Source organism: Balaenoptera borealis (assembly GCF_965194805.1).
Source record: "Balaenoptera borealis genome assembly, chromosome: 5".
Taxonomy (NCBI): Eukaryota; Metazoa; Chordata; class Mammalia; order Artiodactyla; family Balaenopteridae; genus Balaenoptera; species Balaenoptera borealis.
Window position 1 is genome coordinate 81,508,981 of NC_138862.1, and position 15,573 is coordinate 81,524,553.

Sequence of the window (15,573 nt, forward strand, 5' to 3'; positions counted from 1 at the left end):
TTCCTGGTGGTTTTCTGAGCAACAAAGGCACATGCTAAGTGGGCCACTTATGGGCTCTGGAGCCTGCCTGCCTTAGTGCTTATCCAGGTTCAGAAACCTACAAGCGGTGCATCTATTGGCAAGTTACTTAATCTCTCTGTGCCTCCGTTTCTTGTCTATAAAGTGCAGATATTAACAGTAGAGACCACTTCAGTTCTATTCTTATGAGGACTAGATGAGATAATCTGTAGAGAATTGTACATGGCATGAACAGGTTATACATTAAGTAAACTTCAGCCGTTGAAATGGTACAATAGATGGTGGGCTCCTCCAAGACAAAGACTGGATCTTACTCATCTCTGTAACTTTTTTGCTGAGCACAGGGTTTGGCCGAGTATTGAGTACAAAATAAATGTTTACCGAATGACTAAATAATTAATTGGCAAGAGCTTTACTCTGATGTAAATCCCTCCATGATCTCGTGTCTGTGACAATCTTCTCATAAAAACCCCTCCCTCAACTCCTCCCCTCCCCCCAACTAAGCTGCTATTTATTACTACTTAATCCAGAAATATCAGCTTTTCTCCCCAAGGTGGGATGGAGAGCCTTGGCTCGAGGCAAAGGTCATCCAAGTCACACTCCAGGCCTCAAGTCCAACCCCATGGAGGAAGTCACTGTGAAGTGTCCTGCACTGTTTCTATAGCCAGTGTGATGATGCACCAAGGTTTATGTGGCCCCATGGGCTGCAGGCCTACCAGGCTGAGGCCTGAAGACAGATTGAAGCGAAGAGGAATTCAAAAGCTCTTCTGGAGAAACTAGATCAGAGAGCAGGATGAGATGGGATGAGGTGGGGCAGGATGGGGGCAGACAAGCTGGGGAGGAGGAGGACTGGGGAGCTAATCTGGGCCCCGAGTCTAGCCAGGGAGACAGCCCTCAGCAACACACCGGGAGCACAGCTGGGCTAGGGCTGTACTCTAGCCGCCAAACAGAAATGGCACTACCTGGAGAGGCACTAAGGGAAAACTCCACTGGAGCTGGGGTAGGTAGCAAATTGCTCTCCTAGGAAATTAAATATCATGGAACTGCTTGTTAAGAGTTCAGAGCGCTTTCCCACCCACCCGCTCATGCCCACCCCACCCTCTTGCAAAGTCTCATGCCTGGTCAGCACTGGGCCTCCGAACTCCCGGTTTCCTTTGGTGAATTCCAACATTTCTTGGCTATAAACAGACCAAGAACCCATAAGCAGAAGCAGAAAAGAAAGTGGGCAAATTTTTACTTAAAATTTTTTTTCCAGAAAGCCACACTGCATTCCCCATGGTAGTGGTATGAGGCAACCCCAGAGTTGCCTGGGGCTCCCTTTTCTAGGCGCACTCCCCTGATACTTGGCGTGTTTCTTCCCCACCGCCGGCACACGGGGGTGAACGGCAGGGCACACGAACAGAACGAGAACAGAAGAGCTCCCTCACAAGCCCCAGCATCCTGGGGGAGAGCACAGAGCCGCCCCACGGCCTTGTAGGAGGGGGCAGAGGGGGCGGAGAGGGGAGAGGACTGCTTATTTGTTTCCTGGAACACCCTGTTAAGAATCTCAGCAATTGCAGTTAGTGCCCGGTCGTTTGGCAAGCGGAGTAGCTTCTCGTCGTTCCCAGCTGCACGGGATCTAATTCGCAAACACACCATCTTGCATTCAACACTTAAATGGAAAACAGCAGCCCCGGGAGGGAGGCAGGCGATCTAACTCTGCAAGCCCGTTTCGGAGGGCTTTATGTTTCTGTTTCTAGGTCTGCGGACTGGTTGGTGCAGTCCTCGGAGAAGATTTCTTTGAGCGCCGACCCTCCCTCATCTCGGGTCCAAAACCCACTCTGGCGGTTATAAACCGCAATTAGACGTGGGGAGAAAACGGGATTTGGTTGGGCCTTGGCCGGCCAGTATAAAATAGTAACTAAAGTCTGTTTGAGAGATCAGATTTTAAAGGGAGATGGTGCTAATTCTTCCCCCACTGGAAACATAGTTAAAGGAAATTAAGGCCTCTCTTAAAGGTAACTAAGATTAGAGCGGTCGGTTTCCGTTTTCTGTGTTTCTATGGGCCGAACGCCCAGGTCGGTCAGCGAGTTTCTCTCCGGGTGGAATGACGGATTCCTGTAGCCCGAATTCTAAAATGATAACTTCGCTTGGTGCTGCAGCTGCAAATGACTGGCGCCCAGCGGCCCAGTCCTGGCAGTGGTGTTGCTGGGGGGCGGGGTGGGGAGAGAAGTTAGGGGTGAATGGGGAAGGGGAAAGATCCAAGCCTCGGTAAAAAGTTGGGAGAGCTGCAGGGAAGGAAGGAACTGCGGCTCCTCGAGGCCCTCGGCCCCTTTAAGTTCTTCACTGACTCAGCTAAGCTTCCCCCCTCAGGTCGCGTTTTTTATGAATGAAAAACGTCCTTACATTCATTATATAAACAAGCCTGTGCTGATTGGCCAATGGCCCCCGGTGCATAAATTATGTAAAACAGACCCCTGAGATGGGGGGAGGGACGCGCTGTTGACCAATGGGGGCCGGAGTTGATGGGGCGGCTTGGCTGGATTTGCCCGCAGACAGGGTAAACAAGAGGTGATGGACAGCTGCTGGAGCGGCCTCGGGCCAATGGGAACGCTGCTGGGCTATAGCCGCGGGCCAATAGCAGAGGGCGGAGCGGCAGGCCGCTGGGGGCCGGGCCAGCGCTCCAGCCTGGTTGGCAGCTGCGGCGCAGAGTCCAGCGGCTGGTTCGCGGAGCGGTTCAGCGTCCCCGGAGCGGTTCGGCCCAGCCATTAGCCTAGGCGCCCAGGCCCGGTGCGCGCGTGCGTGAGCGCGCCTGCGCCCCGGGGCCGCTGCAAGGGGAGGAGAGCCACTGCCTCAGGTGAGGGGGCGTCGAGGAGACAAGGGGGCTTAGGAGGGGGTGTCCAGGAAGGGCCCAGCCGGCGAGAGTTCACTGGCTGATTCAGAATCCTCAGAGTCCGGGTGCACTTTCTATTGGGGTTGGGTCCCCTTCCCTCCCGAGGCTGACCACCCCCTCCTCCCGCGGCCGGGTCCGGTTCGGTTCCTGGGATGCGTCGGGCGGGGGCGGCTAACGGTTCCGGAGCTAGCGGAGAGCGGGTTTCCGCACGTCGCGGGGGAGGCGAGCGGGAGCGCGAGGTGCGGAGGCTCCCGGGTGGAGATGGAGGGGCGGGGAGTTGCGGGCTTTACAGTCTCTAGAGACCTGAGAGCCCCGAGGGGACTTGGAGGCTCGCGAGAAGAGGCACTCGGCAGATCTTTGCAGCGGGGAGGAGGGGGCTGAAGCAGCTTAGGGGGAATGTTTGAGAGTGATGCACCCCCACCCCAGCACCTGGAGGGGTTAAGTGACATAGGCATGTGCAGCCTCCGGGGTTGGGGGTCGGCCAGGAACTTATGAAGGCCTTGCAAGTTTCAGGTTGTGGAAAGCGGACACCCAATCCCCCCACTCCCACCCCCAGCAGACTGAGGGCGTCAGGCTGCATGGCGATTCTCGAGAAATAGGAGAGCATCAGAACCGCGGCCTGGGGATGGTGGAAAAGAAAAAAAATGGGTGCGGAGGGCGGGGGATGGAGAGATGCTGGAGCCTCGCGCTGGATTTGGGATCTGACCGCGTTTTCAGAGGGGAGGGGACCTCTGGGGGAGCCGAAGTCCTGATTGAGGAGGGGTGCCAAAGAGAGATGTTTGGAAGGGTGTTTTTTTGGGGGGGGGCTATTGGAGGCGGTTGGTAGCGCCTGGCGCCGCAGCTCGTTTTTATGAATGTGGGTGACTTTATGAATGAAGCGGGTTTCTTTCGTTGGCTCGCCGCTCCCTGCGGCTTTTTTTTCTTTCCCTTTTTGTGAATGAAGCATTGAGCTTTCTTCCTAGGACGCTGGGGTGAGGGGCCTGCGTCGGAGGCTGGGCGTGCTTTGGGAGTGGGGGCGGGGGCGCATCTGAAGGAGTTTTCTTGAATGGAGAAGGCTGGGAATTGGGTGGAAGTGTGTCTTGTTTTGTGAATGGGGCCCAGTGAGAGGGATCCAGTTACAGCCTTTACCTGATGTGGCGGCCGCGGCTCTCTCTCATTCATAAAACCGGGCCCGCTGCGCGCCGCGGGGGTGGGGCCTCGATTGCGCCGCTGCGCTGTGTTAAAGTTTTTCCTGGGGGCCCCGGGAAGGGGGGGGGGCACAAAGGAAGTGGTTTAAACTCCTGGATGAACTCGAGCCTTCCCTTAAGGCTTTAAAAAAAAATTACACTTTGAACACGATTTTTCTAGCCCTTGAACTTTGAGAGCTGCGTTAAAGATCCTTGATCCCTCTTTTGGGTTCGCTTCTTTCTTTCATTTAATTTTTTAAAAGGTATTTTTGCTCTTCATGGTGAAGTATTTTTGCAACGTATTTCATCGTGAGACTCTGAAAATCTCTCTCCCTCCGATCTCCTACCCGTTGTCCCCTTCTCCCAGTAGACATTTACAGAATTTCTAAGGCCGCGATTTATTTAATCTGACAGATTTTTGAAGGCTGCAGAGAACTCATTTTCTTGCCCCTCAACTCACTGCTGATGCCCCTCAGATTTTGTTTACGGGTTGGTGACATTTGGGAAAGAAGCTTTATTCTGAACGTTTTAGCGCTGTTTGGAAGGCACGCAGGCAGGCTAGCCGAAGTGTTTTTCTAGGAAGTTATGAAGTGTGCAGTTTTGTTTCTCTCCCTCTTTCTCTTTGACTTGGAAAATATCTTATTACTTGGACCAAAGTGCTGAGAGGAGGCTGGCCGTGAAGGGTTTCCTCGTATCCTGCTAACTTACAAAAATTGGATATGTTTCACACAGTGTGAAAAACAAATTGGATGGAATTGCCCACTGAGAAAAAGTTCCCTATCTAAAAATTTTATACAAGTTAAAGAAAAGATTTATCCTGAAGTGTTTCGCATTGCTTAGAGCTGGGATGAGTGAAATTAATGTTTCCCCCATTTTGTTGACTTAACTGCGTTTTTGTTTGAAGAATAAAACAGTGTTTGGGAAAATGGCACTTTCCTAAAATTGTTAGTTTATACCTCTCAAATTAGAAAAAGTTCCTCCTCTCCATTCTGACCCCCAACCTCCCTTCCCAGCCCCAACACTTGACAGTGCTGAAACAAGTTTAATTTTATTTTTTGGTCATGTTTGAGAAAAAATAATTTCACTATAATAAACTCATTTTTCTTTCCATGGATCTTTTGTTCTTAATGCTTTTTAAAGATCTGTGGTAGAGATGCATTTAAAATATGTGCAGTGGAATTTAGTTAACTTTATGTGTTACTTTTCATAGCTACTTTATTCTTTAAGAAGTTGGAGATATCACAGACATCTCTGTAAGTTGCCACGGAGATATCTGTGACATTACAGACACTACAGCTGTTTGGACAGAAGGTTTAAGTTTTAATAAAAAGTTGTGTATGAAGATAAGTATACCACTGATCGTTGTATTCCTGGAACTATTTTTAGTGTTTTACCACTGACCTACAAAATACTTTTAGAAACAGTATGTATGTCAGATTCTTAATTGCAAATAATTTGGAATGCTTAAACCCAGTTTTTCTCCTTCCTGTCACTGTACTGTCAAAAATTAAATTATGTCTAAAAAAAAAAAAAAACCCTAACACTACAAACGCCCTGGGGAATATTCTTATGGAGAGAATCTTGAAATCGCCCTTTTTAATGAAAATAAGGCCTTTTTTTTTTGGTAGGAGACAGGTAGTAGTAAACCTATAATTTTAATGACTAAATAAAAGAGAGAGAAAAAGATTAAAAGACTGACTAGCTGAATGGATTTGGCACTAAGTACACCATGAATCTTTGATGCCCTTAATCAAGCCCAGCGTTAGTCTGTAAAGCTTACACCTTGAAGTGGGCTTTAATTACCTCAGAGAAAGGTAGTGATTTTGCACAGGCCCTAAAAGGACAAGCAATATAAAATTACTTCATTTCTCTTTCTTCCCCCCTCTCGGTTAAAATCTCCCAAATTCGTATTACAGGAGGACCCCTTTCCCCCCAGAAATTACTCAATGCTGAGACCTTCCAAAGTGACATTAGAGACATTGGAAGCACCATGGATGGTTTTTATGATCAACAAGTCCCTTTTATGGTCCCAGGGGTAAGTTTATGTGGCTTTTGGTTTGTTTTGTCTTCCCTCTTCGAACATGAGTCTTCTCCTTATTGGTTTATGGCACAACCCCCTTTGGACCCCTTTATTACACTTGAGTCTTCACTGTCTGTTGGCCTCTTTCAGAAATCTCGGTCAGAGGAGAGTAGAGGGCGGCCTGTGATTGACAGAAAGAGGAAGTTTTTGGACACAGATCTGGCTCATGATTCTGAAGGTAGTGAAGCTTTCCCCTCTGTTGTGGCTCGTTCACATGGCTCCCCGCGAAAGCTGCACGCAGCCAGCTCTTCCCTCTTCTCCCTAGCAGAAGAATTCTCCTCATTCTGGTGTCTTCTGTTTTCAATTCCAGAGTTGTTTCAGGATCTCAGTCAACTTCAAGAGGCTTGGTTAGCTGAAGGCAAGTTTCTTGGCTGTTCTATTTTCCACATAAAACATTTTACTGTGCTTTTTAATAAAACTTAAAGGTCTAAAATAAAAATCTCTTTTCCAGCACAAGTTCCTGATGACGAACAGTTTGTCCCAGATTTTCAGTCTGATAACTGTAAGTACCTTTCTGGTGGTGGCACATGTGTTCTGAAATTGTTTGGTCTTGGATCATCCAAGTCTAGAATACTCTTTCCAGTTGTAGCCAGCATATTTGGACAGTGGAATGTGTTTTGTTTCTTTTAATAATTCAAAGTTAACCCCCCCTCCGAATTTGTTTCATTCCTTATTGAAATTACTTCTAAAGTGCTTTTATTGTATTGCAGGTGAGATTTACTGAACATGATTTTATCTTAAAATGTCTTTTTGCCTAAGAATTTTGCAAGGCTTCAAGATCCAAATGATAAATTAATTGAAATATATAAGTTGTTGGACCAAGCATCCATAAATCAGTCTTCCTTTTACAGTGGTTTTTTAGGGTTTGTTTTATAAATTAAATCCTTGATGCAAATCATGAGCCTGACTTTTTTTTCTTTTAAAGGTGCAGAAAATAGTTAATGGAAGATTCCAGTTAATTGTCGCTTCACCAAACATGTTGTCAGTTTTGTTACTAGTTCAAAGTTGACAAAAAGTGGTCACAGAGTGACCTGATTTACACTTATTTTTCATGTAGTTGTCAGGACTTTATCATTCAGAGAAGAGTAAAAACTTTCTTAAAATGGTCTTTAAGTGCTCATATCACTGAGATAACAAATGCAGTGGGAGCTCAAAAGATGGCTCTCTGTGCTGGCACAGGCGCGGTTCACATTACGCTGATCTTTTGGGGCTGTCCTCAACAGGTCTGGGAGATTTTATGGTCCAGGAAGAGCTATCAAGGACAAAGCTGGCTGATGAAATTTGAGCAGCACAGGGCAGCTCTAGAGAGCATTAGTTACTGGCGAATGAGCAGGTTTAAGAGAGGCCTGGAGAAAAATGCTGCCTCTCTTGAGAGTTGCATCATAGAGAAATTCGTGTCTTAGTCATAGTTTATAATAGCAAGCACCTGAGCCAGGCAAGGATTCGATTTCTCATTTTGCACCAACACATTCTTCCCAGCTTTGTTTTATCTTGTGTGTGTGTGTGTGTGTGTGTGTAAAAATGCCACTGGGAGAGAGCATATCTTTGGGTCTAAGTAAAAGTTGGGTGTTCTAAATCAATAAATTGAAGACCAGAGGTACCAGCTGAACATTCTTTAATGATAGGCCTCGTATTCAAGGTGCAGTGCTGGGAAACTTTGAAAGGGAACAAACTGTAACCCACAGATGCATGGTTACCTTAGCTTTGTCACAGCTTGCTGTGAATGTTTTCTATAGGAGAGTAAATGCGTGTTAATTATTGCCCTCTGATTGCTTTCAAGTGATTGGGAAGCTTGCCACTAAAAGGCTAAATAAAGATAACCTAAAGTGTGTGTGTGTGTGTGTGTGTGTGTGTGTGTGTGTGTGTGTGTGTGTGTGTGTGTGTGTGTGTGTGTGTTTGCAAGATAAAAGACAGGATTTGTAATCCTACTTCGTTCCGTGTTGACAATTTTGCCCAGCCTTTCCGGTTCTTGCTCAGAGCAGCATAAACTGCAGTCTGTTTGGGAGGTGGCTTTCTTGGCAGAGGTAATGCTTTTATGACACTTTTGTTTCTCTGTAACCCAAAAGAGTTAAAAGGAAGGTGAGATGACTGCATTCAGGTTGATTTCATGTGCTGAATCAAAGGTATGTTCTTTAGAGAAAGATGTCAGCAAACAAGATTTATATTTGGAGAGATATTTATCTGCAGGAAGAAGCTAAAGTGAAGGAATCAATAAATGTGTTTTGGCTCCTTAGAAATAATTCCTGCTCAGCAAATAGAATGTGCTAACTTCTTTAATTAAAGTGCCATACCTAAAATGGAGCTGCTTTGGGAGATGTTTCTGCTTACCAAGTGTGATGTGTTTCTTACTTTGTTTGCTTTTTGCTTTAACTTCTTAAGGTTGAGCTTTTCTGTCTTTTAAGGATAAAGCAGATGGTTGAGTAGCCTCAAAAAGTCTCTTAATAATTCTTTCCCCCTCTCTGACTCTTATTTCTGGAGATGGAGCTTCAAGAAGGATCGATTCAAACAGAGGTTAGGCAGGAACACAAATGTGGGGAGGTGTATCCTTGAGCCATTTATCCTTGCTGTTACATGTGTAACTGCTTTGACTGCAGTTGAGACAGGCAGTGTAGACTCATGGGAGCTGGCAGAGCCCAGGGCTGGGCAGACTCTCTGTGAGTGCATCTCACAACCTCCTGCTGAGGATCAGCTTCCACTCCAGTCACCTTCTGGAAGAACCCATGATTGTTCCAGGGGAGGGGGGGAAGCTCATTTAAATTTAATGAAATCTTATGAATTGATTTGAATCACCCGACCAATGAACTATAAACCAAACTCACACTTGCTAGGTAAAGCAAACCTCTTCCCTAGGGTAGCAGAAACATTTGTTTCTGCAAATATTCTTCTGTGGCCTGCCACGAGTAGTAGTCTACCTTTCCTGTTACTGACGATTTGATTAATTTTCCATCTTGTATGTGTGAGAGTTTTTGTGTGTGTGTGAGAGAGAAAAAGAAATACCAAGTAATGTGGGTAACGTTTTATTTTAGAACGTCAGGTTTGAAGGTTATGGCTTACCTGTTTTTGATAAACACTGTAACCTCAATTTCTAAAGAGATTATATTTTGTAAATTTTCTAGATTTGGGTTCCTACCCATAGACATCCATCTATAAGTGTGATTTAAATAAATGAAACCACTGTTCTTATAAGTCTTATAGAAATGCCCAGCCTACTTCTAGTTGTATAGATTTCCCCTTACATCACAAATTCAGACATTAGTAAAGTATCCCCCACCTGGAAACTCCTAAAGGTTACATTCAAGGGAATAGAAAGTTTAACCTATAGACATAGGCGTTCTGCCAATGCCATCCATCGTCCCTTGATCCTGATAAATAATCCTGAAGATCCCAGATTGTTTGAGCTAGAGGTCCCTTGTAAGAGATGGTCTTGCCTAACCCTTTCATTTTACTAAAGGGTCTTGCCTAACCCTTTCCTTTTACTTATGACAAGGTCCAGATAGCTGGGGAGACTGACTGGTGATTGGGGGCAACTGGGAGGGGTTAAGTGAAATGAGGGGGGAAAATGTATAAAATCATATCCTTGAAGAAGCTCTCACAAAGCTGCAGAGCCAGGGAGCACTGTCACGGTCAGGGCTGCTCAGGGCTCTCCCTCATTATTTCAGATACCTGGAGCTGGCCCTCAAGAAGGCCTGGGAGAGCACTGGCTGCCCAGTCTAACCCACAGGTCTCTTCATTCTACAATCCCAAGAAACCATTTCAGTATCTTGGTGCTTTGAGTTTTTTCATGTAGGATTTGGAAGAAAGAGAAATTATAAAGCAGAAAAATTATGGAACACACATGTTTCCTAGAAGACATTAGTGTGTATACAGATAAAACTATGAGTATATATCCTGTATATTATAAATGTGTGTGTAGCTACATGTGCCTTAACACACAGAGCTACGAAACCACGGAATCTGGGTCAGTAGATAGATGTGTACCACACATTTTTACTACACATTTTCACAGAATTAGCTGCAAATCAAAACCATGGATAAGAATGGAACTCAAAGTGCTTAGATGTGGGGTAGGGGCGGGTAGTCGACATTCATTTTTCTGAGCTGACTGTTTGGGCACCTTAGGGTAATTACTAGATTTTAGCATATATAAATGGGTTTTTTTTTTAATGCAGCTTTCAGTTCTGATTTTTAAAAATCTCACTCACTTGTTTGAATTGTGATATTGTGACTGTTTTACCTGTCGGCATTTTGAATAACTAAAATATTTTATGCTGGGGAGAAGGTGTGGTAAAATCTTATTTTAAAAGATGGTCTCTGTACCAAATATAATTGGAAGAATTGTTTTAAAATCTGAATGACCTTATTTTCCCCTGGAAGTGTTCTTTTTAGAGCTGTGCTTCAAAAAGAATGGACCGACTGGAGGAAGTAAGGGTAATTTCCTAAGGACTGGCTAATTAACTGATAAAAATCGACATTTCATAAATACATTGCAATAGATGACTGGGGAAATAGGATTAACTGTTATGGCAGCCCTTGAGCTTAAAATACATTGATCTTAATCCTGTTTCTATATGATATTATTCATCTGGTTTTTTTGTTTGTTTCTTTACTGCATAGGAGGTTGATATGGTAGAGGGAGTGCCTTCCTTTGGCAGAGGGCACATCATTTTGGCCCCAGACATGATGTAGCAAAACTGTACATTTACTTGCTCTGTGTCCTTGGGCCATTTCTGTATGAAAGGAGCATCCTAAAGTCTTTTTGTTATAAAAGGTAAGAGAGAAAACAGTAGGCACTTTAAAAATAAGAGGCTTGAGGGAGTCAAGCCTATCATTTTATCCTTATCCAGAGCTGGTAGCTCTGAAGGTAGGGAGAAGAAACAAGCGTGCTAAAGCAAGAGGATGAAAACTGGAGGTTATTTGACTCCAAGTTTTACAAACCTTTCAAAGTCTTTGTTAGCTAGCCCACTCACCACCTTACCACTGAGAAGGGACTAAATGATTTGAAATCCTTCCTGTTTTGATAGCCTCCAAGATCCCTAAGATGCTGGAACTCCTAAGGACCCAAGACCTAGTGTTCCCATTTATCAAACAGAGCCATATGTTTACACGAAATCTCTTTTCATCTGACTTTAATTCAGTTAGGCTTATTAAAAACAATAGATTTTTTTTCTCTTCCTCTTCTATGTCTCTCTGCTCTCAGTCCTCTAATAAAACCCAGTATCCTTTCCAAACATTTGTGTTTGGCGCAAAAGACTTGGAATGGGGAATTACATCTACGTCTGCCGGGCAGATCACTTTTGTAGATTCCAGAGGTAACAAAATCCTGGCATCAATCAAGAAATTACAGTCTATCCCCTGTTTTTCAGCATTCTTCGGCTTTATAAGATTAAGACATGGGTAGACTGATAAAGCTGGGGATTTGTACTATCTGCCATTTCAACCATCTAGTAGTATCATTGTTTTAATTTCAATCCTAGAAAAAAATATTACCGCTGGTGGGGTAGGGTGGGGTGTGTAATTCTCTACCCAGAGACTGTTCCCTCCACGTGTTTCTGCGGTTTTCATGGTGGTAAAGCACATCCGGGCTCAGAGGCTGACAGCTCCCTCTCGGGCACATGGCTGCCCTTGAGGCAGCTTGGGCCCCATCTGTGCCCTGGCACACAGTGCTTCTCCACTTGGAATCCAAGGAGCTCAGAGTCTTGTCATGTTGCAGCTCCCAGCTCTTGGACAAGTGCCAGGCATGTTGATGCCAGTACCGGATTAGGTTTCTTTTTTAAAAATTCATTTTGTGAACTCATCAAGCTCATTTAACAGAGGCTTTGGTCGTCAGTTTCTATCATTGTCCCATCCCTCTAAGTGGCTCAGCTTAAAATAAAGGAGAGACAAGACACTAAGCCCCGAGTGTGTCTGTGGGTGGATGCCCGCACAGGGGTGTGTGTGTGTGTGTGTGTGTAATCACAAGGTAAGTACACCTTTGGGCTTGGCAGGTAAATGACAGATGTTAGCAACTCAGATGTTAAAGTTGAGAAGAGCCTCCTCATGAAGGAGGCTCCCCTGCCTAACAGAAAGAAACATCTAGAGGAAAGTTGCAGCCAAGGGTGAAGATTCCAGGGAGCAGGATAAGATCTAGCTATTAAAAGGCCAGGAGTTTGAGACTGATCTGCAGAGCACTCAAGGTGTTGAATGGAGAGTCTGTAGTTAGAAAGATGCAGAGAAATGCTTCCGGTGTCACTATCTGAGTTCACTGGCTGTGGGAATGGGGGCAGGCAGTGAGAAGAGGTCCACATAAGACATTTGAAAATAGTCCAATAGGTTTTGAAAAAGAAGAAAAACCCATGTGCTAAAATTTATCTCCTGGAGATAAATTTTCCTAAAGTAGTACATTCTGCCTTGAAATAAAGTCTAGTTGTCACACTGGCTTCATAAGATCACCCTTAGGGTGATTATTGAAGGTTTGAGAAGAATAGAAACCCAACCAGTTTTTAGCCCTGTACTTTGCGTTGTCCTTGGAGTAGATTTCACTCCCACCCCCACCCCCAGATCTCCTGCCCTTCTCTTTTGATGTCTCATGAGCATGCCCGGGGGGTATTATAAACTTTTCAGGCCGGATGCAAAGCCAGGAAAAGGAACTGTGAAACTGTTCATAATAGGTAGCTCGACCCCTCCCCCTCTGCAGCCAGAATCTAGTAGTGGGTGTCTCCAGAGACCCACTCGCTTGGGGAGGAAGCCAGGTGGCTCCCGATACAGCTATTGGCAATGAATGGAAAAGCAAGGAGTCTGGAAAGGCTGGCTTCCATAGGGAGCTGTCCTCTAATGCAAACCAGTTCGTCCCTGAGGGCAGGAGAAATACCGCTGAAGTCTGTTTCTCTCAGCTGGTAGCTACAGTCAGAGTCTGAAGTGGGCCGCACAAGACAGATTTCTTTTGCCAGAGGGCACTTGCCGACCTCACTTGGAGCTGACTTGCACACCCTTGCGGATTTCAGCCAGCGTCTTGACCATCTGAATCAGGGAGAGTGCAGAGCACGCCTGCAGGGTCTGAATTTCTTACATAAACACAGCGCGCCGGGCGAGCAAGCGTGCCTGCGGCGACAGCTGGGCTCTGCTCCGTCGGCCCCAGCGAGCTGAGCGGCTGAGTACCCCCCCCCCCCGGCCTGAATGGAGCATTCCAAATTGGTTGTGAATGGAGGGCGGGGCTCCCTTGCAGACTTTTTCAATGAATAACCAGACCCCATTGTGCAGGCTGTCGAAAAACAACCAACTCAAACAACACTGGGACTGTTAGAAATATGCTGGTGATTGGCAGTTTGGAGAACCTCCAAAATTAGTTTCCTTTGGCTTCCCTGCTGCTCCCTGTTCTCCAAGCCTGGGCTTAATGGGGTTTGAGTTTTCTTTTAAGTGCTGACTTTAACCCTCCAACTGCCAAGCTGGGGGCCTGGGCTTAGGGAAGGGCTGCTACTGACCCATGGGCCCGCCCCCCCTTTCTTTGTCTCCCATTTTAGACTGTAGCTGTCTAAAGGGAGTGATAATAAGAGAGGGTGGTTTAGCTTCCCTGGAGAGAGAGGTGTTGAGACTTGATCTGAGGATATTACCCTTTTATCTCTTGGTTCCCGTGGGGCTGTGGCTTTATCTCCCCACTGAAGAGTCCTGCCTGCTCTTCTTCTCCAGTCTTTACTCCAGGCCTGAAGAACGGGTGTTTTTCTGCTATAGCACTTCTACTTAACATTTTAACATGGGAGGGACCTAGCTGTAATTTCTCGACTCCTTGGCCTTCTCTCTCCCGGTTAATTTCCCACTGTGGTCAGATACCTGTCATTTTAAAATGACCCTTCCCAGACTGGGCCTCAGCTATGGGGGAGCCTCACTATGGCAGCAACCCTCCCATGGGGTACTCATCAAATGCCTTTTCTTTTCAATTAACATCCCAGGAAGTACCAGAAAGAACCCAGCCTCTGAGGAACCCCAACACCAGAGTGGCTTTCTCACCCCCAAACTAGGCCAGGTTCTAGGGGTACACTTGACTCAGGATCGCCCACCCTAAACATCTTCCAACCTCTTGGCTAACAGCTCGCAGACATACCCCCCCCCTCCTCCCCCACCTCAAAGGGCCATGTGGGCTAGACCAGGGCTGTATGATAAGCATAAAAAGGACAATCCTTTAAAAAAACAAAACTTAATAGTAATGATCCGGTGCCATTTCCTCAGGGTTTTAAATTAAGAGCTCTTCTTAGTTCCTGCTTCTCATCCTCACAACCTAACAAGGCTGTTTGCATTTGTGTTTTTGCTGTAAGGATTTTTTTTTTTTCCTGAAATGTTTCCCTTGCTGTAAATTGGTCTTGCAAGAATGTCTTCCCTTCCCTATTAAAAAAAGAACAGGCCTGGGCAGATTGTCCTTTTGTGAGAGAGTTTGAAACCTCTCAGGAGGTAACCCTAGATATTGGCTGTGTAAGAGGATGCTGATACTTGTGCTTCTCCAGAGGGGCTGAGGAGGACTTCGCTTACATAAACACTTTTCAGCTGAGTGCCTGGAAATGCTTTGTAATTGCCTGAAAGGGCACTTAAGGAGGGTCTTTTATACTTTTCCCATAGAAAAGGTAGAATAGAAGAGGGGGGATGTCTCTTCTACTTGGCTGCCCAGGGTAAAGACCAGATCCTGGAAGGCCTACCCCAAGTTTCCGAATCTGAATTTTAACAGAGAATAATTCCGTAGGGATAATGTCACTGTGCTGAGGGGGCCTCAGCAGAGTCAGAACGTTTCTGCTCCTTTTCAACTTCGTTCTCTTTCCTTTCCTTCCGCACCAGCCTGGGATCTTATTTCTTGGGGAATAAGGAGAAAACAGCGTAGGGCTTTAATGTATTCTGTATTTTGACATATTAAACAAGGTCTCTGCTTCCCAATTTCCATTCCTGTCGAAACAAGAAGCAAACAGTTTCTCTTAGGCGCTAAGTGTGTCCAAAAGCAGAGAACCCCTGTCATGTGTTTCTTCACGTCTGCCTGAGCCGTAGCATGACGCTCTGCGCGCAGCCGACACTTGGGGAGTGTTTTGCACACCACCGCTCTCTGTTCTGTTCCCTCCCCGCCCTGTTGCTCAGCAGGCCCCAACACCAGCCTCCAGCCTGCAGGGAAGTAAGTTTGTAACATGAGTTCTGAAAGCCCGTGGGATGACCTTAGTGATAGAAAAAAACTAGCTAGCGCTATTTCTCATTTTCTGATTCCTCTTTTAAACACATACACTAGCCAGGTCTTCCCAGGCTGCATCTAGACTTTGTGTGGCTAATGCTGTTCCCCAGTAAGGCTGTATGTGTGAGGGGACAAGTCACAGTTTAGGTACCCTTGACACACTTGGTGCGTTTCTGCTCTCAGGAGCGTCGGGGTTATAAATAGAAGGGAATGGTTCTCTCATAGGAGAAGCCTATTTCTCTAGGGTTTGAGTTTTCTCCCG

General features: G+C 45.9%; 1 protein-coding gene across 1 annotated transcript in view; it reads left to right on the top strand.

Annotated features, from left to right (window-relative positions):
- The first annotated feature begins 2,554 nt into the window (after positions 1-2,554).
- ETV5 (ETS variant transcription factor 5) overlaps positions 2,555-15,573 on the top strand; it is a 56,184-nt gene continuing 43,165 nt past the window's right edge. Inside the window, exons 1-5 of the mRNA XM_082392980.1 lie at positions 2,555-2,854; positions 5,973-6,091; positions 6,227-6,314; positions 6,447-6,494; positions 6,588-6,638. Of these exons, the coding sequence (XP_082249106.1) occupies positions 6,047-6,091; positions 6,227-6,314; positions 6,447-6,494; positions 6,588-6,638 (232 nt within the window). The 5' untranslated portion in view covers positions 2,555-2,854; positions 5,973-6,046. The remainder of the gene's footprint in view (positions 2,855-5,972; positions 6,092-6,226; positions 6,315-6,446; positions 6,495-6,587; positions 6,639-15,573) is intronic.